Source organism: Lissotriton helveticus, chromosome 5_1, assembly GCF_964261635.1.
Source record: "Lissotriton helveticus chromosome 5_1, aLisHel1.1, whole genome shotgun sequence".
NCBI classification, from domain to species: Eukaryota; Metazoa; Chordata; class Amphibia; order Caudata; family Salamandridae; genus Lissotriton; species Lissotriton helveticus.
In genome coordinates this window covers 25,571,854-25,594,120 of record NC_136065.1, presented here as the reverse complement: position 1 = coordinate 25,594,120, position 22,267 = coordinate 25,571,854, and the positions used below count along the sequence as shown (strand labels likewise).

The window sequence follows — 22,267 nt, the reverse complement described above, 5'->3', positions numbered from 1 at the left end:
CCACTGGTAGCATGGGCTTGCACTGGTAGCATGGCCTTGCACTGGTAGCATGGACCTGCACTGGTAGCATGGGCCTGCACTGGTAGCATGGGCTTGCACTGGTAGCATGAGCTTGCACTGGTAGCAGGAGCATGCACTGCTAACATGAACTTCCACTGGTAGCATGGACTTCCACTGCTAGCATGGGCTTGCACTGGTAGCATGAGCTTGCACTGGTAGCATGGACTTCCACTGGTAGCATGAGCTCACACTGGTAGCATGAGCTTGCACTGGTAGCATGAGCTTGCACTGGTAGCATGGGCTTGCACTGGTAGCATGGGCTTGCACTGGTAGCATGGGCTTGCATTGGTAGCATGGACTTCCACTGGTAGCATGAGCTCACACTGGTAGCATGAGCTTCCACTGGTAGCATGAGCTCACACTGGTAGCATGGGCTTGCACTGGTAGCATGAGCTTGCACTGGTAGCATGGACTTCCACTGGTAGCATGAGCTCACACTGGTAGCATGGGCTTGCACTGGTAGCATGAGCTTGCACTGGTAGCATGGACTTCCACTGGTAGCATGAGCTCACACTGGTAGCATGGGCTTGCACTGGTAGCATGAGCTTGCACTGGTAGCAGGAGCTTGCACTGCTAACATGAACTTCCACTGGTAGCATGGACTTCCACTGGTAGCATGGGCTTGCACTGGTAGCATGAGCTTGCACTGGTAGCATGGACTTCCACTGGTAGCATGAGCTCACACTGGTAGCATGAGCTTCCACTTGTAGCATGAGCTTGCACTGGTAGCATGGGCTTGCACTGGTAGCATGGGCTTGCACTGGTAGCATGAGCTTGCACTGGTAGCAGGAGCTTGCACTGCTAACATGAACTTCGACTGGTAGCATGGACTTCCACTGGTAGCATGGGCTTGCACTGGTAGCATGAGCTTGCACTGGTAGCATGGACTTTCACTGGTAGCATGAGCTTGTACTGGTAGCATGGGTGTGCACTGGTAGAATGGACTTCCACTGGTAGCTTGGGCTTGCACTGGTAGCATGAGCTTGCACTGCGAACATGAACTTCCAATGGTAGCATGGACTTCCACTGGTAGCATGGGCTTGCACTGGTAGCATGAGCTTGCACTGGTAGCATGGACTTTCACTGGTAGCATGAGCTTGTACTGGTAGCATGGGTGTGCACTGGTAGAATGGACTTCCACTGGTAGCATGGGCTTGCACTGGTAGCATGAGCTTGCACTGGTAGCAGGAGCTTGCACTGCGAACATGAACTTCCACTGGTAGCATGGACTTCCACTGGTAGCATGGGCTTGCACTGGTAGCATGAGCTTGCACTGGTAGCTTGGGCTTGCACTGGTAGCTTGGGCTTGTACTGGTAGCATGAGCTTGCACTGGTAGCATGGGCTTGGGCTTGCACTGGTAGCATGGGCTTGCACTGGTAGCATGGGCCTGCACTGGTAGCATGAGCTCACACTGGTAGCATGAGCTTGCACTGGTAGCATGAGCTGGCACTGGTAGCATGGGCCTGCACTGGTAGCATGGGCTTGGGCTTGCACTGGTAGCATGGGCTTGCACTGGTAGCATGGGCCTGCACTGGTAGCATGGGCCTGCACTGGTAGCATGGGCCTGCACTGGTAGCATGGGCTTGCACTGGTAGCATGAGCTCACACTGGTAGCATGAGCTTGCACTGGTAGCATGGGCTTGTACTGGTAGCATGGGCTTGTACTGGTAGCATGGGCTTCCACTGGTAGCATGGGCTTGTACTGGTAGCATGGGCTTGCATTGGTAGCATGGGCTTGTACTGGTAGCATGGGCTTGCACTGGTAGCATGGGCTTGTACTGGTAGCATGGGCTTGCACTGGTAGCATGGGCTTGTACTGGTAGCATGAGCGTGCACTGCTAACATGGACTTCCACTGGTAGCATGGACTTCCACTGGTAGCTTGGGCTTGCACTGGTAGCATGGGCCTGCACTGGTAGCATGGGCCTGGGCTTGGGCTTGCACTGGTAGCATGGGCTTGCACTGGTAGCATGGCCTTGCACTGGTAGCATGGACCTGCACTGGTAGCATGGGCCTACACTGGTAGCATGGGCTTGCACTGGGAGCATGAGCTCACACTGGTAGCATGGGCTTGCACTGGTAGCATGGGCTTACACTGGTAGCATGGGCTTGCACTGGGAGCATGGGCTCGCACTGGTAGCATGGGCTTGAGCTCACACTGGTAGCATGGGCTTGCACTGGTAGCATGGGCTTGCACTGGTAGCATGGGCTTGCACTGGTAGCATGGGCTTGTACTGGTACCATGAGCTTGCACTGGTAGCATGGGTGTGCACTGGTAGAATGGACTTCCACTGGTAGCTTGGGCTTGGACTGGTAGCATGGGCTTGTACTGGTAGCATGGGCTTGCACTGGTAGCATGGGCTTGTACTGGTAGCATGGGCCTGCACTGGTAGCATGGGCTTGTACTGGTAGCATGAGCTTGCACTGCTAACATGGACTTCCACTGGTAGCATGGACTTCCACTGGTAGCTTGGGCTTGCACTGGTAGCATGGGCCTGCACTGGTAGCATGGGCCTGGGCTTGGGCTTGCACTGGTAGCATGGGCTTGCACTGGTAGCATGGCCTTGCACTGGTAGCATGGGCTTGCACTGGTAGCATGGCCTTGCACTGGTAGCATGGGCCTGCACTGGTAGCATGGGCCTGCACTGGTAGCATGGGCCTACACTGGTAGCATGGGCTTGCACTGGGAGCATGAGCTCACACTGGTAGCATGGGCTTGCACTGGTAGCATGAGCTTGCACTGGTAGCATGAGCTTGCACTGGTAGCATGGGCCTACACTGGTAGCATGGGCTTGCACTGGGAGCATGAGCTCACACTGGTAGCATGGGCTTGCACTGGGAGCATGAGCTCACACTGGTAGCATGGGCTTGCACTGGTAGCATGAGCTTGCACTGGTAGCATGGGCTTGCACTGGTAGCATGAGCTTGCACTGGTAGCATGGGCTTGCACTGGTAGCATGGGCTTGCACTGGTAGCATGGGCTTGCGCTGGTAGCATGAGCTTGCACTGGTAGCATGGGCTTGCACTGGTAGCATGGGCTTACACTGGTAGCATGGGCTTGCACTGGTAGCATGAGCTTGCACTGGTAGCATGGGCTTGCACTGGTAGCATGGGCTTGCACTGGTAGCATGGGCTTACACTGGTAGCATGGGCTTGTACTGGTAGCATGAGCTTGCACTGGTAGCATGGGCTTGCACTGGTAGCATGGGCGTGTACTGGTAGCATGAGCTTGCACTGGTAGCATCGGCTTGCACTAGTAGCATGGGCTTGCACTGGTAGCATGGGCTTGCACTGGTAGCATGGGCTTGCACTAGTAGCATGGATGTGCACTGCTAACATGGACTTACACTGGTAGCATAAGCTTGCACTGGTAGCATGGGCTTGCACTAGTAGCATGGATGTGCACTGCTAACATGGACTTACACTGGTAGCATAAGTTTGCACTGGTAGCATGGGGCAGCAGCTGCATCCAGCTCTCTCTGCCACAGTGCACCATTGTCATTGCACCCTGAAGCAGGGGTAACATGTCTCCAGGGTCACGGTGTGTCTCAGAGCACACACCTTTCAGGAGGGCTGCTGGGAGACCTTTCCTCTTTCTGAAAGCGAGTATTTGCTGTGCATGCTGATAGCATCACAAACAACACAATATTAGTGTGTGTAGGTTTGAGTCTTCGGATGGAGTTGCATTGTAGAGGGGCATGCCCTCCAGGCGCCAATGCCAGCTGACGCGTGCTGCTAGCGGAACAAGTCCATCTATACCCAGATGCGACACGTGTCAATAGTTAGCCTCTTGTTGGACAGATGGAGGGGTTGTTATGAATGTTTACTAGTGTTCCATCAGCTGTGCACTGGAACTTCCCTTCTTTATTATTGTAACGGTGTAGTGTATCCCTAGTACTTCTACCAGGGTTCACACATTACTTACAGCTGAGCCAAGGGCACTTCAAGGAACAGTTGGCCTATTCCGGTCTGTATATTGGCAAATAGAAGGGCACTGGAACTCATCTGAAGTGAGTCTAGTCTGTCTCCTCTGCCAAGCTTCACAGCCTGCTCTCCTGCCCCACAGGAACACACATGTATTGGCTCCTCTAGGACGGATTGCTTAGGATTCAGAAGGACAAGCTGCCAAGGTTCACCCCATCTCATAAGGAGTAAAGGGGCAGAAGTGGTTCTCCATTAGCAAAAGGCTTTCTCGTAGCCTGGGATGTGCAAGTGCATTGTAATATATAGTCCACACGTTTCTTGAAAAAGATGAGGCCAGTGCTTGATTTGTGCAGGTGTTTGCCGATGCTCGGCACTGGCATCTTTTTCTAAACACTGTTCAAATATTTATCCACCACATGGTGGCACTGTCTGCATATTTTGCTTACAGAATTCCTCAATGGTGATATAATATACTTTTTAAAAACTAGTACGTGGGTATGGCTGTCTCTAGCATTTGGTAGCCGTGGTTCGAGCTGAGATTGCTCCAGGTGCATTCGACCCACGAAAAAATACTTTCGACCCTGGCACTTCATTTTTTTCAAATTAAGCACTGAACAAGACCCAGTATGCTTTTAGTTTAATCACATTGGGTTCTATTCTTTCAGGAGTTGCATGACAGGCTTGGTCTTAAACTGTCTTGACCTCGTACTTTGGAAAAACATAGGCTGGTGCCGCTTGGGCCTTCATAGTGCTGACAGACATGGTGCATAGATTCTAGGCCCCGCAAGCTCAACTACTGGTACCCTCCCTCTCAGGCACCCATAGCGATGACATACTTGTGCCCAGTGACTCTCCGGTCCTCACAGGTGATGACAGATGTAGAATCATGGATCCATGCACCGCCACGATGATGACAGACGCAGACAGGATGTGATGGGAGGTTGGAGACACAGAAAAGAAAAATGACATTGTAATTTCCACCTGAGCCTCGATAAGTCTCCGCTTGGGCTCCATGTGGTCCTGGGAGTGGTCCTTCCGAATCTCTTCCTCGACAAGCATCAACCTGAAAGACAACAGTGAGGAGAGATGAGTGCGAGTCTTCGCCCCGCGTGCAGAGGCATGAAGAAACCGGCTATCGATCACACCCCTCCCAGCCATTCTTGTAGGACATCAAGGAAGTATCTAACATGTCTTATTCTCCTCCACATGAACCTTTATCAAATCTTGATGAGCCACTTTCTTGTTATTCTTCTGGTCAGAAGCATGGGTAGCTGTGGACTCCGCCCTGACCTCAGTGGCCCTTCTTGTCAGAGCCATGGGAGGCAGTGAGGGGGGACATCACTCCGGTGCCCTAATCTTCTAGAAAACTGAACTCACACGAAACCTCCGCAGACCCATCAGGCAGATGTATGGGTCGCTGTAAGCATACACGCTCCACCTATACAAATCGCATCAACATAGCAGGACTCAGCCCTGACCGTTGTGGCCCTTCCAGGCATAGCCCTGACAAGCAGTGAGGTTGGTATTCCCTTCCTCTATATTATCCTTCTGCAAAGCAGGCTTTCCAACTAAATGCTTGGACCTTCCTGGTTGTTGTTTTTTTTAAAATCAGTGTGTCCGATTCACAATGGTACACTTAGACCTGAAGTCTAAGTTTAGAGCAAAAGTCTAAGTTCAGTGAAAAAGTCTAAGTTTAGAGCAAAAGTCTAAGTTTAGTGAAAAAGTCTAAGTTTAGAGCAAAAGTCTAACTTTACGATTTCTAAAGTTAGTCTTTATGTCTAAGCTTAGACTTCAGGTCTAAACTTGCACTTTAGGTCTAAGCTTAGACTTCAGGTCTAAGCTTAGACTTCAAGTGTAAGGTTAGGCTTCAGGTCTAGAGTTAGTCTTTTGGTCTAACTTTATCTTTGTGAATTGGACTCTAAATTTGGAACTGAAGTCTAACTTAGACCAAGAGTCTAATTTTACTACTTTTTGGTATTCACAAAGGTAAGTTACTACTAGTAACTTTACTATTAGTAATTTTAGCAATAGTAACTTTACTACTAGTAGGTTTACTAATAGTAAACTTACTAGTAGTAATTTACCATTGTGAATACAGAAAAGAAGTAAAGTTAGACTTTTGGTCTAAATTAGACTTTTGCTCTAAACTTAGACTTTAGGTCTAAACCTCGACTTCAGGTGTAAACTTAGACTTCATGTATAAAGTTAAACTTCATGTATAAAGTTAAACTTCAGGTATAAAGTTAGACTTCAGGTGTAAAGTTAGACTTTAGGTCTAAACTTAGGCTTCAGGTCTAAACTTAGACTTTTGATCTAAATTTTCCTTTGTAAATCGGGCCATATTACCATTTTTCTTTCTCCAGTACAAGAACCTCTGAAAAACTCACTTCAATCCTAATCCTCCACCACCACTGATTGCTGGAGGCAGAGAGAGATGGGGCTTGAGCTCTTCCTTCTGTGCTTGGAAAAGTCTGTGAAGATTGAGGAACTGCGAACATCCTTCTTCCTCCCTTTGTTCACGGATGAAAGGGAGAACAAAGCAGACCTGCATCTTGTCACACAAGCATGTAACACGTAGACCCTAAAGAACAAGTTACTTACCTTCGGTAACGCTTTTTCTGGTAGATACAATATCTGCCTGTGGATTCCTCACCTTCTGAATATCCCCTTGCGTCAGCAACATTCGGAAATTCTTTTTGTAGCTTCGCGCCGACGTGGTCCCAGACGTCATAGAGGCACGGCACCGCTCGTGACTCCACTGACGTCACCGACGCCTATAATAGGCCCACGCCGGCGTGATGACATCAGTTCCGCCCTTTTTTCCGTGCCTTCGAGGCACACGGACGGACCGATGACAGTAGATATATACACAGCATACGCAGTACACATATCAGGGTAACACACACAGTGTGAAGCAAATGCAACAAAACATTTGAAATAAACAAATACATAATAGAAACACCTGACATAGAAGAGTGGACAACGGGGAGGCGGGTGGGTCAGTGAGGAATCCACAGGCAGATATTGTATCTACCAGAAAAAGCGTTACCGAAGGTAAGTACCTTGTTCTTCTGATAGATACATCTGCCGTGTGGATTCCTCACCTTGTGAATAGAGTCCCACAGCAGTCCCCACTCCCGGAGGAGGGTGTCCACTCTTCTAGACCAGGAAATCCTGAAGAACAGAGCGCGCAAAGTGGCCGTCCCTCCTCACTTCGGAATCCAAGCAGTAATGCTTCGCGAATGTGTGGAGGGAAGACCAAGTTGCCGCTCTACAAATGTCCTCTACAGGAACACCTCTAGCTAACGTTGAGTTTGATGATTTAGCTCTTGTAGAATGAGCCCTTATACCCTCTGGAGGTTCCTTACCGGCCAAAGAGTAGCAGATCTTAATACAGAGGACGATCCATCTTGATAAAATCCTCTTATGAACTGCTCTTCCTTTCTTGCAGCCAGCAAAGCCAATAAAGAGCTGGTCATCCAAACGACAGTCTTTAGTCCTGTCCAGGTAAAAAGACACCGCCCTCTTGGGGTCAAGACGGTGTAATCTCTCCTCCTCCTTTGAAGGGTGTGGGGGAGGATAAAAGGTAGGAAGGGTAATGGATTGACCAAGGTGGAAAGGAGTCACCACCTTTGGCAGAAAAGCAGCCCTGGTCCTAAGAACCATTCGATCAGCATGAATGGTCAAGAAAGGGGGCTTGTGACTAAGAGCTTGAAGCTCACTTACCCTCCTTGCCGAGGTTATTGCAACGAGGAAAACCGTTTTGAAAGTCAGGAGCCTCATAGGACATTTGTGAAGAGGCTCAAAAGGAGCACCCATTAAAAATGTCAATACAAGATTTAAGTCCCACTGAGGCACAATAAAAGGAGAAGGAGGGAACTTATTCGAGAGGCCCTTCAAAAACCTTAAAACTATAGGAGATTTAAAAAGAGATGGCTGGTCAGGCAAACAGATAAAAGCCGACAGAGCAGAAAGATAACCCTTCGCCGTGGCAACAGCAAGACCCTGCTGTGCCAGAGAAAAGGCAAACTGGAGAACATCAGATAAATGGGCCCTCAAAGGGTCTAAAGACTTCTCCCTGCACCAACTAACAAATTTCGACCACCTATAAGAATAGATGGACTTAGTGGAGTCACGCCTGGCAGACAAAATGACATCCACTACATCAGGCGGGAGAGAAAAAGAAATCAGGTTGCCCCGTTCAATCTCCAGGCATGAAGGTGTAAGGTCTGGAGGTGGGGGTGTAGAACCTGCCCCTCCATCTGAGAGAGGAGATCTGCCCTGTGAGGGAGACGGAGCGGCGGGTGAGAGGAGAGGTGGAGAAGGTCTGAGTACCACACCCTTCTTGACCAATTTGGGGCGATCAATATGACTTGGGCCCGGTCTTGGCGAATTTTCCTCAGAACCCGAGGAATCAAAGGTATGGGAGGAAACGCGTAAAGGAGTTGATTTCCCCAACTCAACTGAAACGCGTCCCCCAAGGCTCCTTGCATCGGATACTGGAGACTGCAGAATGACAGGCAGTGAGCATTCTCGCGAGCGGCGAACAGGTCCACCCGAGGAGTCCCCCACATCTGAAAGATGTCGTGAACTACCTCTGGATGGAGCCTCCACTCGTGATCGGCAGAGAACTGCCGACTGAGACTGTCTGCACGAACGTTCTGAACCCCGGCCAGATGATTTGCCATCAGACAAATCCGATGGTCCTGAACCCAGGACCAGAGACGCAGAGCCTCTCTGCAGAGACACTGCGACCCTACTCCTCCCTGCTTGTTGATGTACCACATCGCGGTCGTGTTGTCCGTCAGGACCTGAACCGACTGACCGCGAAGGGAAGGGAGGAAGGCCTTGAGCGCCAGACGTATTGCCCGCAATTCTAAAAGGTTGATGTGAAGCAACCTTTCCTCTGGAGACCAAAGACCCTTGACCTCCAGGTCCCCCAGATGAGCACCCCACCCGAGAGTGGACGCATCCGATATCACTGTGGCAACCAATGGAGGAAACTGGAAAGGCTTCCCTTGAGACAGATTGCCTTCCACACTCCACCAAGACAGATCCGCCGCAGTTTCTCTGGAGATCTTCACTGACTCCCTGAGATCTCCGTTGTGCTGATACCACTGCCTGCGGAGGCACCACTGGAGTGCCCTCATGTGCCAGCGTGCATGGTTGACCAACAGAATACAAGAAGCCATCAGACCGAGCAGGCGAAGAACCTTCAGGACTGGAATGACCGCTCCATTGCAGAACAAAGGAATCATTTCCTGTATGTCGCGAATCCTTTGAGGAGGAGGGAATGCACGACACATAGTAGTGTCCAGTACCGCACCTATGAACAGGTTGCGCTGTGAGGGCACCAGGTGAGACTTGGGTACATTTATCGAAAACCTGTGCAAGAGTGAGCATCTTGAACCTTTCCTGTTTCAGGTAAAGGTTAAAAATTCTGAGGTCCAGGATTGGCCGAAGCCTGCCATCTTTCTTGGGAATCAGGAAATACCGGGAGTAGCACCCCTGACCCCTTTCCTGCTCTGGAACCACCTCTATCGCACCTTTTCGGAACAAAGCCAGGACTTCTTCCTGCAGGAGAAGCAGGTGGTCCTCCGAACAATAACCCTGGCAAGGAGGGTAATTGGGAGGGAATTCCTGGAAAGGAAGTGCATACCCATTCTCTACAAGATTGAGAACCCAAAGATCCGATGTTATTAATTCCCAATCTTGTAGAAAATGTGTAAGCCGACCCCCCACTGGGCCCACATGATCCGGAATGGCGGATCTAGGGCTGCTTTGCTGCGTTGGCAGGGGGTTGGGAAGGGGAGGAGGAAGAAGAGGAGGAAGCTTGACGACCTCTAGGGCGGGATCTTTGCCTGCCCCTGTACGATTTGTACAGCGTATTCTGCTGCTGTTGTGGCTGCTGCTGAGATGGTCTGTAAGAACGAAAGGAAGATCTGCCAAATCCTCTGAAGCGCCTTCCAGTAGTACCCCTGGACTGGAGACCCAAAGATTTCGCAGTGGCTCTACTGTCCTTAAAACGTTCCAAGGCAGCATCAGCCTTCTTGCCAAACAATCCTGAGCCATCAAAAGGCAAGTCCATCAAAACAGACTGAACGTCTGCAGAGAACTCCGATGATTTAAGCCAGGCAGCCCTCCTAGTGGCCACGGAAGAGCCCATGACCCTCACCACCGAATCAGCAGTGTCCAGACCACTCTGAATCACTTGCCTCGCAGCTGCCTGAGTGTCCGATATCACCTCCTGAAAATCTTTCTTCTCTTCCTCAGGGATTTTCGGAATCAACTGCTTGACAGAATCCATCAAGGCATGAATATACCTCCCCATCAGGCAAGTTGCATTAGTTGATTTAAGCGCCATACTGGCGGAGGAGAAGACTTTCTTAGCGGTTTGATCCTGCTTCCTGGATTCCTTATCCCCAGGAACCTGCGGAAAAGCCCCAGCAGACCTTTTCGAGCAGGCAGCCTGTACAACTAAACTCTCAGGCAGGGGGTGTGTTGACAAGAATTCAGGGTCACCTGGAGCAACTCTGTACCTCCTCGCCACTGTCCTAGAAACTGCAGGAGCAGACAAAGGCTTCTTCCAGACTTCATAGATGGGCTCAGATAAGGCATCATTGAAGGGTAACATAGGTTCAATAACAGAAGAGGGTGAATGAAGAACCTCAGTTAAAATATTTGGCTTATAATCAGCAGTGGGCAGAGTAATGTTCAATAAACTCGCTGCTTTTTTAATAACGGTGTGATAAGGAACCACATCTTTCGACGGTACATTTGACACTGAAGCCAAATCCCACTCAGGAGACAGTTCAAGCCCACTGGCCTCACCCAAGTCCTCAAAAGGATCTTCAGAATCCTGTAACTCTCCTTCTTCAGTATCTGTATACTGATGTCTTTCTTCCTCCAGAAGTCTCTGAGCTTCTCTTCGTGACCTTTCCTTCATGATAGAAGTCGAAGGATTCGTAATCGACTCCGACGGGGTCGGGGCCGGCGTCGATCCCGAAGTCGGATGAGGTCGTTTCACTCGAGGTCGAGCAGAATCCTGCTTCGGAGTCGTAGGTACCGGCGTCAATGGAACCGGCGTCGACGGAGTCGGGGTCGTGCGCTTCGGCGTCGACGACACAGGAGGTGCTGGAAAATGCCAATGCGGTGGTATAGCCGGCATAAAAGGCATGAAGGGCGCAGGGGCATAAGCCTGGGGAACACCCAAGTTAAAAGCCATAGGACCCGTGGGACCAACAGGTGCACCAGACGGGAACATTGCCCTGGAATAAACTCCAAACATGGCGTTCAGGAACTGAGATGGATCCTGACCTGGAGTCGGAAAATCCGGATATTGACCTCTGGGTTGTTCCTGAGGAGGCGGGTCCGATACGACGTCGACCTCTTCATCGAGTCCAGGAACCGGGGTCGACGAACCCGCAGGCACCGGAACTTCGACTTCACCAACCCCCTGCTCCTCACCTTCATCCTCCTGACCAGAAGTATTGGATGGAACTAGAGAATGGATCTGCTTCTGAGACTCGGGTGAATTCGGATGCGAAGCCTCATTAACAGAGTTATGATCTTCTGACTCTGAAACTTCTACTTCCTTACTCAGAAGCTTGACCTGGGACTTCGGTCTTGAACTAGAGTCCTTTTCTGAGTGATGACGTGACTCATGGCTCCTCTTCTTGTGCTTCTTCCTCGAAGATTTCGAAGCATGAGCCGAAGACGACTCCGAGCGCGACCTCGAACGAGATCTCGACCTCGAACGTCGAGATCGAGACTTCGAAGACTTTTTAACTTTCTTATTCTTTAGTTTTGCTACGAGGAGTTTCGTCCACCTCTCTCGTAAAGCCTTCGGGGTCATCTTCTTGCAGCAAGGGCAATCCTCGACGTCATGGTCTGAACTCAAGCACCAGACACAGCATTCATGAGGGTCGGTAATAGACATCGTCTTGCCACATTCACCGCAAGCCTTAAATCCAGTCTTCTTCGACGACATGTCAAAGAATTTAGAGATAGACACAGTAATAGAATAATAGTAACAAAGTTACTGTGAAGCTACAGTATGATCCCAGAAAACCGTTAGCGTCGACGACGCGGAAAAAAGGGAACTGATGTCATCACGCCGGCGTGGGCCTATTATAGGCGTCGGTGACGTCAGTGGAGTGCCGTGCCTCTATGACGTCTGGGACCGCGTCGGCGCGAAGCTACAAAAAGAATTTCCAAATGCTGCTGACGCAAGGGGATATTCACAAGGTGAGGAATCCACACGGCAGATGTATCTATCAGAAGGATGCATCTTCACTTCTCCTGCTGCTAGGACGTTGATCCCTATCGCGTTGAGAAATCACGGGGAGCTCCAAACACCAAGGGCTAGATGTAGGTAATTCATATTTACCGAGTCGGTAAATATGAAGGGGGGAGATGTAGGTATTACAGATTCTGTAAATACCGAATCGTTAAGATTCGGTATTTACCGAATCTGTAAATACCGAATCGGTATTGCCCATTGATTCCTATGGGCTTTGAAGCCCATAGGAATCAATGGGAAATACCGATTCTGTAATTACAGAATCGGTAAATTCCGATTTTAGCAAGGGTGCAGGGGGTGTCACTTTGACACCCTCTAGCACCCCAAGTACAGGCTTGTGTGCCATGTGGCACACATACATGCCCTAAGGGCATGTCTGTGTGTCACATGGCACAGGTGTGCATGCACACATGTGCATGCACACCTGGATTCGGTATTTTACCACCCAATTGGATTGGGTGGTAAAATACCGATTCTTAAAGCCCTGTGGCACTCTGACATGTGCCAGCTACATCTGCATTTACAGAATCGGTATTTTACAGAGTCTGTATTTACCGATTCGGTAATTTTACCGAATCGGTAAATACAGAATCGGTAAAATACCGATTCTGTAAATGCATGCCCTACATCTGAAAACCCTAATACCGGTCGGAAACGGCCAAAATCGGCCGTTTCCGATCGGTATTAGGGCTCCTACATCTGGCCCCAACTGTTCTCTTCTGTTTCCAGTCAAAGGTGAAGTTCCCTTCCTAGAGGAACTATGGAAGGCTTGCAATCCTCCATCAAAGTGAAGACATGGAAAGCTAGAGCATGAGTCCGATGTCCCTTTCTCCATGCAAAACATCTACATCAAACTAAAGTAAACACCAACAGTATTTTGAGGTCTTTTGGCTCAAAGATTGATACTCAGTAAAAAATGATAAATAAGTAACCCTAGACAAAGCACTACACTACACTTGCGTAGTTTGCGCTACTTCGCACTACGCGAACTGAACGTAGCATAGTGCAAACACGCGTAGCGTAGTGTGGTGCAGCGGTCATTTTTTGTGTGCTCATGGTCCTCAACTTCAAGTTGGCGACAGTGAGCAAGCAAAATGACATCCAGGCGACACTTTTTCCTCGTTCGCGATCAGCAACCAAGTTGCCGATCGCGAGCGTGGAAAATAAACCTCCCGGCGAGATTCTCAACGTGGGGAGGTCAGGTTTCTTATTGTGAGTGGTCGCATATGCTCGCGACCGCTCGCGATGAGAAACTACCAGTCCGCGTTGAGAAAGCGGCCACTCGAGTAAAAATCTACTCGAGCGGCAGTAAAAGACAGCTCACACAGTGCAAGATGCCGTTTTCAATGATTGCACAGTGCGGACAAGCATCCGGCACTGTGCAATCATCGCGAACAGGGTACAGCGTAGCGCTACTTCGCGAACTACGCCCAGAGTTATAAATAAGTCAAGAGTTTTTTTATTGTTGATTCAAGAGCTCTTCTTAGACCAAACAGTGTTTCACAACAACATGTGGCTTCATCAGGGCCAAAATATATGTACTTCACAAAATAAGTACTTCACTATAATTCAGCGATCTATAACACATTTCATGATATGAGGAAGAAAATACAATAGTCTTGATCTTAATCCTAAATATAAAGAACAGATCAAATTCTGCCTGCCTCTACTCCCAGGTCACCGCCCAATGCCGCTTTCTCTGAATTGCCTTTTTCTAAGGACCTTCTTGTCTCGCTCCTCGCGTCTAAACTGCACACAGATCTGAGTGGAAGGTGTGAGACCTGACCACCGCCCTGCTGAAACTCCCTGAGCCAGCTGTCTGCCTGCTTGAAGAACAGCCCGTCTATCAAGCGCACCTAGCTCTGCTTCCAGAAGTCCAAGGGCTAACTATCAGGGTAACTTTGTTGGTGTTCCTGAGACATCTGAAACCTCACACCAACAGTACCAGGAAATTCACCATGAACAGAGGTATGAGCAAGAATGCTGCCGTCCACTTGGCACACCTGACAAGAAATGAGCCGGGGGCAAGGGTCATCCAGTAAGGTTCTAGAAAGAAAGCTACGATCCTGCCGGACCCAATAGCTTTCCTCCACACTCCATACTTTATCCAGCAAAACTTGTCTCTAGCGAAGATGAAGAGATGGTGGTTACTAAAGACGATGATGGCAGTAACGCAGAGGGAGATGTCGAGAGTAACAAAACATGATCACCCGCCAAAGGCACCCTGGGACTGCACCGCAGCCTACATCTCAAGCCCACAGGGGATGGCCTGGCTCTACACACCATCCTTGAGATGGTGCCATTACCTCCTCGTCAGCCCTCCCCGTCCCAGTCCTTATCAATGAGCATAGCTCCTCCCACCAGAAACTCCCAAGCAACTAAAAACCCATCCCTTCCCTCCAGGACACACCCACACCCTAAGGCCTATAACCATGTGACCAGCCCGTCCACATCCTGTTTGTTTTTTCTGCGGAATTCATTTCCTGGCAACTTCGTTGTGGAGAGGTGCTGGACCGGTGCCTCCTTTCGGGTGAGTGTGAAACGGCCTGCTGGGCGGCCGTTTGTTCCCCTGATGTACCTGTTTTTTTCCATGTACTTTCGAGTCCCTGCTTTAGCGGGACTGTGGAGTTGGGGGGCCTTGATTGCCTGGTGTGGGGTGGTGTCTCCCTGCTGCGGCCTCCCCTCTTCCGGGTATGTTCCCTGCCCAAGCGGGTACACCCGGGGAGGGATGGGAGGTGCGTTGGGCGCGGCTGGCCTCTCTGCTCGCCTGTGGCGTGGCGGTTTGGCTCTTCCTTGGTGGTGTGTTTGGAGGCTGGGTGCTCCTATCGGGCCCGTGTTTCCCACGGTATGCTGCCATTGGTTTGTCCGGGTGTTCGGGGGCAAGGATGTGGTGTCCCATGCAATGCTTCCGGCTTTGGACTCGGTTACCCGGGTTCGGGTGTTGGCGTTGCTTCAACCTCGTATGCTTCTAAGCGTATCGCTTTTCCTGCCCCGCCTACAAAACGTACTCATGTGTCCTTCTGTGATACAACTGGTGCTCGTAAAAAGCGCGCTGATACGTTTTCCAATGTTCCTGTGTCTGTTTGATTTGCAGGTGGAATCTACTGTTCTTTCTCCTGTGCATTCCGTTTGTCCTTACATCTGGGGGAGCCCTGGTGTTCTGAATGTGTTGGGCTGCGCCTCGTGTCATAGGCCTGGGGCCGGTTCTTTGGGGGGTCGGGACTTTGTGTGCTGTGGTCCTTGGTTTCTCCCCTGGCCTCTTTCTCCTGCCGTGGGTCACTCTCTGCCCCTTTTGTGGGGCATTGCTTTTGTTTCTGGCGGGGACCCGTGGTGGTGGCACGACTTGTCTTCCTGCTGGGGCCTCCCCTCTTCCAGGTTGGTTCCTTGCCCTAGCGGGTTCGCCCGGGGAGTGAGGGGGGGGTGTGTGTTGTGCATGGCTGGCTTCTCTGCACGTAGGTGTGTGTCGGTCTGCTTGGAGGCTGTTTTTTGTTCCCCTTGGATACCTGTTGTTTCCTGTACGTTTGAGTCCCTGCGTTGGCGGGACCATGGTGTTTGGGGGGGTCCGGGACTCCTTCTTCATGTCATGTTTGGGCTGGCCTATTGTCCTGTTGGGGTGCGGCGTTCCCTGATTGGCCCTTGTGTGTCTTGCATTGCTTGGTCTGGGCGCTAGTTTCTCTGTTCTGTTCCCCTAATGGAGATGTGTGGTTTGGGCTCCGCTGTAACAGGGAGGTGGTGGTCGCTAGGTCTTCCGCTGCTCCTTCACTGTTGTCATGTGCTGGATGCCTTTGCTGTCGTGGCTCCGAACGTGGTTTCGGGTGAGACCTATGGGCAGGCTTCACAGTGTTCTGCTGCGTGTTTGGGACGGTTTGGGGTTCCCTTGGCCCTTGGGAGGTGGGAAGTCTGTAGACTTTTTCCTCTTTTTCCAGTTGATGGGGCTTGTAGGCCTCCATCTATCTGTACTCTGTGAGCGGTGTGCTTGATGGGGGGTGGAAAGATGTTGTCACACTTGTTTTTCCCCTGGCTCTGGCGGCGGGGTGTCCTTTGCAGTGGTTCGCTGTGGTATCCTGGCTGTGGTGATGGTCGATCCCTGCTGGCTGGTGTGCCTTCTCGGTGCCTGTTGGTATCTGTGGGTGCCGTTTCTTCTTATTCTGTGGTCCTGCTTGTTGCGAGGCCTTGGGTCCGTCTTTTACTGCCTCTGGTCTTGCAGTTCAGTCTGTGCCTTGCCCCTGCTTTTGGGTTCGGTTGCTTCTGTGTGGCTGTCGGGGTTTTCTGTGCAGCCTACGGCCTTGCCTCCCTGATTTCACCTGCTCTGGTCGGATCTCAGGAGTTAGGCGAGGTCGGGCCTGGTTGGTGCCTGGATGGGAGGCCACCTTGGATTTCCAGGTGCTGTGGGCTGGGATCCCTCTGATTCTTTTTCCGTGTTGGGACTGCTGTTGCGTTTCCTGGCGGTTTTGTCCTTCGGTTCCCTTGGTACGGCGGCGGCTTGGTCCTCTGTGGCTGTTCGATGGCTATTGTGCTTTTGGCCTGGGGAGGCGGTGCTGCTTGTGGGGCTGCTGTGATGGGGCTTTCCTTCGGGGGGGTCTATCCAGTTTGGGATTCCGTTGGTGGCCTAGTTCGGTTTGGCGGCTGAGGTCATTTCTTGTTGGCTCCAGTCCAATTTCTCGGTGTGGGAAGTTTACGGGTTGTGAGCGGGCTTTTGGTCTGCCTTTCGTTAACTATGATTGCCCTACCCTTTTGTGGTGTGGTACGCGGCCGGTGGGTCCCTTCCTTCCACATGTCCCGGGGTTTTCTGAGTGCTTCCTCTTCTTCTGGTCCCTCCTTGTCGGGCTGGGCTACTGGATGTGTTCTGCGCCTCCCCAGTTCCGGGTTCTCTGGCGATGAGTCGGGCTTTCTTTCTCGGTATTCGGGGCTTTGTTTCTGTTGGGCCTGTGTGGTACCCTCTTCATTCCTTCATGATGGTGTCTCTTCGGTTGTTTCTTCCCTTCCTGTTGGTGGGGTTTTCCTGGCTTCTCTGGTTCTTTGGGACGCCTGCTTTCATATGGCAGTACACGCGGCTTCGTGGTGGTTCCCACGTTCAGTGTGGGTGTTGTTCATTTCCGTTTTTTGAGACTGCCTTTTGGATGGTCTGCGTCTCCTGGTGTGTTTGCTGACCTTTGGCTCCCTGGGTGGTTTTGTTGCCTGCTCTGGGGTTCCGGGTGTTCCCTTCCTTGGACGGTTGGTTGATTCTTCCTCTTCTTTCCTTCCAGCTCTGGCCCTTTCGCTGGGTGTTTGCTGGCTCCTCCTGAGTCGGTTTGGGTGGATTCTGATATTGGAGTCTTCCATTCTTTGCTCCACTCGGGTGCTACTGTTCGTTGGGTGGTTTCGGCGCCTCGGTTGGTGGGGGTATTCCTGCCGGCTGGCTCTGTTGCGTGGAATGCGGTGGTTGTTGGGGGCTCAGTCATCCACTTCTCCCCGGCGGCTCCATGTTCGGCGGCTGTTGTCTGCTGCTGTGGGGTTTGTTCCTTGGGCCCATTGGCGCTTGTTCCCCCCTGATCTGGGACTTTGGGTTCCGGCTTCTATGGGCTGTCTGCTGTTGTTTCCGGGGGGTGTGGCCATTGGCGGGTGGTCCTGTTGGCTAGTGGTTCGCTCCTCTTGCGTGGCTGCCCTTTTGTGTCCCGAGAGCGGTTGCTTTTGTGTCTGTCATGGGCTTGTTGGGCGTGGATTGTCCTTGGACCTATTACTCTATGGTTTGTCTTGTGCCTCTGCTCCTGCGGGCTCGCACGGGTGATGGGGTCATATCCTGCCTCTGCTTTCGTGGTGTCCCTTGGTGGTTTTGGTTCTTGTGGTGCTTTCAATTTGACCGGAGAGCTTTAGCTCGATGGTTTGTCTTGTGCCTCTGGTGGCGCAGGCTCGCACTGGTGTGGGTTTGGGTCCTTCCTCTGCTTTCTTTATCTCCTGTGGTAGGTTCGGTTGGCCTGGCCTCTTTCTGCCTTGGATCTTCCTGAGGTTCGTATCGGTCTGGTCGGATTGTGTGGTGATACCATGGAGCTTTGACTGGTAGGTGTATCTTGTACCTTTGGTGGTGCCCGCCCTCGGAGGCCTGGGTTCGATTCCTGTCAATGCTGTGAATGTGTCCCCTGGTGGTACGTTTTGAAATTCCCTTTGGGCTTTATGTCTGCCGGGGATTTTATTCTTGTGGCGACTCACCTGCGTGGGGTGTTTCCCTCCCTGTCCGCGTTGTGCCTCTTGCTGACCTGGTTCGGGGTTCCGTTGTTGGTCCTGTTTTGCATCTCCGAGGATCGCCTTGGGTTGAGGTTTTTCTCTGGTTTGGTCCGGCACTGTCTGGGGGGTGGTTGCCCTGTGCTTCTGTTGGGCAGGGGCCTGCTGTGTGCCTTTCCTCTAATCGGAAGCCCTTCGCCTCTCCTGTCCTATGCCGGTCGTGGGGTTTTCCTTCCTGGATTGCTGTCCGACACAGGTTGTGTCTGCATTGGATTCCTGTGCGTGTCTTGGGTTTCTGGGCGGTTGGCTTCGACTTGTGTCGGGCTGTGTCCTCCCTGCGAGCTCTGTGGGCGGATGTGTTGGCCTTTCAGGGTTCGGGCGTTGGGCCGGTGCGCCCCTTGGTGTCCGGGTGGTTTTGGATGGTTCCTCCTGGAGCCGTTCTTTCGTTCCTTTGCTCCTTGTTGGAGTTTCTGGTTCTGCCTGTTTTCTGTCCTGTTCCTCTTTCTGGAGTTTGGGTGCTGCTACTCTGTTTGACGGTTGTGCGGGCTTTGGAGGTGTTCCTCCTTCCTGCTGTGCCTTTTTTATGGGGTGGTTTTCCCTTTTTGTTGCCTTTGGGCTGGCTGGTCATGTTATGGGGCCTTTTGTGGCTGCTCTCCGTCGGGCTGTGTTGGCTGTGCGGCCTGCTGTTGGGCTTGTGGTGTGTTGGCGCCTGGGTCGGTTCGAGGTTCCTCTCCTAGGGGGTGGCTGCTTATTGGGCTTGCTTCCGGTGGGCCTCCCTGGCTGTTTTCTGCGTGTATGCTGCTGGGTGTTCTCCTCGAGCTTTTATGTCCTCTAGTCGTTGAGTGATGTGTGGGACTGTGTCTCCTGGGTTTGGGGACGCTGGGTTGCGTTCTGCTCGGGTTGTGTACCTTTCTGCCTGTGCGGCTTGAGTCTGTTTTGCTACTTTGTGAAGCCGATTCTTGCTTTGGTATCTGCTCATTGGTAAGGACTGGGACGGGGAGGGCTGACGAGGAGGTAATGACCGGTTACTCACCGGTAATATTCATTACTCCGAGTCGTAGCCCTCCCCGTCCCAGTCCTGGTTCCCATCCCTCCCTCCCTGTTCGGCTTCTTGTGCTTGGTAGTACAGGATGTGGATGGGCGGGTCACATGGTTATATGCCTTAGGGTGTGGGTGTGGCCTGGAGGGAAGGGATGGGTTTTTAGTTGCTTGGGAGTTTCTGGTGGAAGGTGCTATGCTCATTGGTAAGGACTGGGACGGGGAGGGCTACGACTCGGAGTAATGAATATTACCGGTGAGTAACCGGTCATTCACAGCGATCAGACTGGAGGACATGTGTGAAAGGAGGGATGGGACACTCGATGGAGTGCTCAAGGCACATGGTGATCAACCAATGCAGAGTAACATGCAAACAGCCAGGTTTGGGAGCAGCCGGCTGCGTCTTCACAAGTCCAATGTAAGGATATTCCATGTTTCCAAAGGGCAAGAGGTGAAAACATGGACCAAAGTCTCCTGGTTGCCATAAAATGGAAATAAAAGAGCCGCGAGAAGGCATCTGCGTGCAGATATTACACATGAGCACCCTCCACCGTTAACGGCTGGAGCAGTGAAGCCAGATTTCCAGGAAATGTTCTCTTGGCACAAATGCCCCATCTATTCACTTTGCCCAACCCCTGCCCCAGCCCCTCTCCCTCTCTCACCCCCACCCTCCACCAAGTCCCAAAGAGAAAGTAATTTTCGGAGTATTTACCATTTCTAACCTGTTAATGATGCTTTTGATCTGCGTGTCCTTCTCCGCCTGCTGCTGTCGGAGCCGCTTCTCGCTTTGCTCGAGGCGCATCTGATACTGGAAGAGCATCTTATTGGTTTGCTCCTCCTGGGACATCAAGCGCCTCTCATACTCCTCCAGCTTCCGGGTGGATTTGACCAGTCGGTCCTTCAGGGAGTGAATCTCCTCCTCATACTCCTTTACCTGAGCAGGAGAAGAGGTGGACGGTGTTAGCACTAGAGACGCAAGCTGGCGGCAAGAGCGATGCATGTGGGATACAAGTACAACTCAAAGCTAATGTCATCTGTGGGACAATGACAACGGTGAGTGAAAAGGGAAGATAACCACACTGCGACTGGATTACCCTTGGAGCAGAAACACAGACAGGACAACCAAGTGTAGATGGATGGCAAAGAGACACGAGCAATGAAGGATCATCCACGTGGCAGAAACATAGACAAGGATGCCAGTAGCCTTCTAGAGGGACAGGGCAGAGGCAAAAGACATGAAGGTTTATCCATGGGGCAGGAACATGGACAAGACCCTCCGTAACCTTCTAGAGGGATGGGAAGGAGACACACCATGAAGGCAGATCAATGGGGCAGAAACCTAGACGAGGCCATCAGTAAACCTCTGGAGGAACAACCAAAGACACCAGACATGAAGGCTAAGGAATGAGGTCAACACAAATGTGAGAAGTCCAAAGACAACATCACATCCGAGATACAGCAGCATCCTCAGGACTGCCATACAAAACAGACAGACAGCATCAGTCTAGAAAGACAACACAGATACACAAATACAGCTTCATTTGTGAGACAGAAAAAAAAGGCAACAATTGAGAGACGGCAAAAACACGTCTTTACAGCCTACTCAAACAGACATAAATGAAAGACATGGCCAACACCCAACTAGGGAGAGAGAAAGGTGAGTTTCAGACAAACTCACCCATGGCAGAAACATAGGCAAGGCAGTCAATAATCCACTAGAAGAAGAAAATAATGCATCCAGGCACAGGTTTCAGAAAAGGACGTGGACAGCACCCAACTAGAAAGTTAGCAAAGACCGACTGTCGCATGGGCCAACAACTTGCTGCTTTGCTCATGGCACAGAAACAAATGAAAGATAAACAAGTACAACACAACACTAAAAGGACAACCATCTGAAGTCTGTATAAGAAAGACAGCAGAGATACAAAATTATACCCACATCTGGGGCAACCTCAAAGGAGAGATGGATAGTAAAACACAAGAATTCAGCCATGTCCTTGGAGTAGATGCACACATACTGGCAGGACAAAATCAGTGATGTCGACAAACACAGACACATGGAAAACAGACAAAGACGTCACTGCACAAGAGACTGGGAAGACAGAGAGAGGGATATTGAAGACATACGAGAAGAATGACACAGAAGCGGTGACGAAGGAAGCCCGCAGACATATAGAAGGCAGACAAAGACCTCACTCCACAAGAAACTGAAGAGAGAGAGAGGGATCCTGAAGATAAACAATTAAACCTCATCCCGTGGACTGACGCCCAGGAGAGAAGCCCCTCAACGAGACTCAACCTGAGCAAGAGTAAAAACACTTTTAAAAATGTTTTTTAAATTTGTATTGATGATTTGTCCGGATTGTTTCTTTAAAAGTATGTATTAAGGAAATTATGATTGTATTTTGTACATTTTATATTGTTTTTATGCGGACCTCCATCGGGGTGCGGATTCATAAAATAAATCATTGAATTATAAAGACAAACAAATACAATGTCGACCATGGACAAGAAAACACACAGGTGACACAACAAGATACCAACAACTCAAAGCACATGGAGACAGAAAAGACAAAAGCAAACACGCATGCTCATCCATAGGACACATACAAACATCTTGAAGAGAGAAAGCAGGACCAGGACAAAAAGAGTCAACTACTCAGACAGAAATGATGCCCAGACTCATCCAGACACACCTGAGGGAGCGAGGATAGAGAAGGTGAGAATGTTGAGACTTTTCTAGGA

General features: G+C 50.9%; 1 protein-coding gene across 12 annotated transcripts in view; it reads right to left on the bottom strand.

The window, feature by feature from the left end:
* Positions 1-22,267, bottom strand: part of SYNGAP1 (synaptic Ras GTPase activating protein 1) — a 758,031-nt gene that overhangs the window by 97,923 nt on the left and 637,841 nt on the right. For 9 of the 12 annotated variants that reach the window (XM_078641652.1, XM_078641655.1, XM_078641653.1 and 6 more), the window contains 2 exons: positions 20,245-20,456; positions 4,821-5,047 (listed from right to left, as the gene is read on the bottom strand). In XM_078641652.1, the coding sequence (XP_078497778.1) occupies positions 4,821-5,047; positions 20,245-20,456 (439 nt within the window). Of the gene's footprint in view, positions 1-4,820; positions 5,048-20,234; positions 20,457-22,267 lie in introns of all 12 variants that reach the window. The other 3 variants (XM_078641656.1, XM_078641649.1, XM_078641650.1) reach the window with 2 other exon arrangements.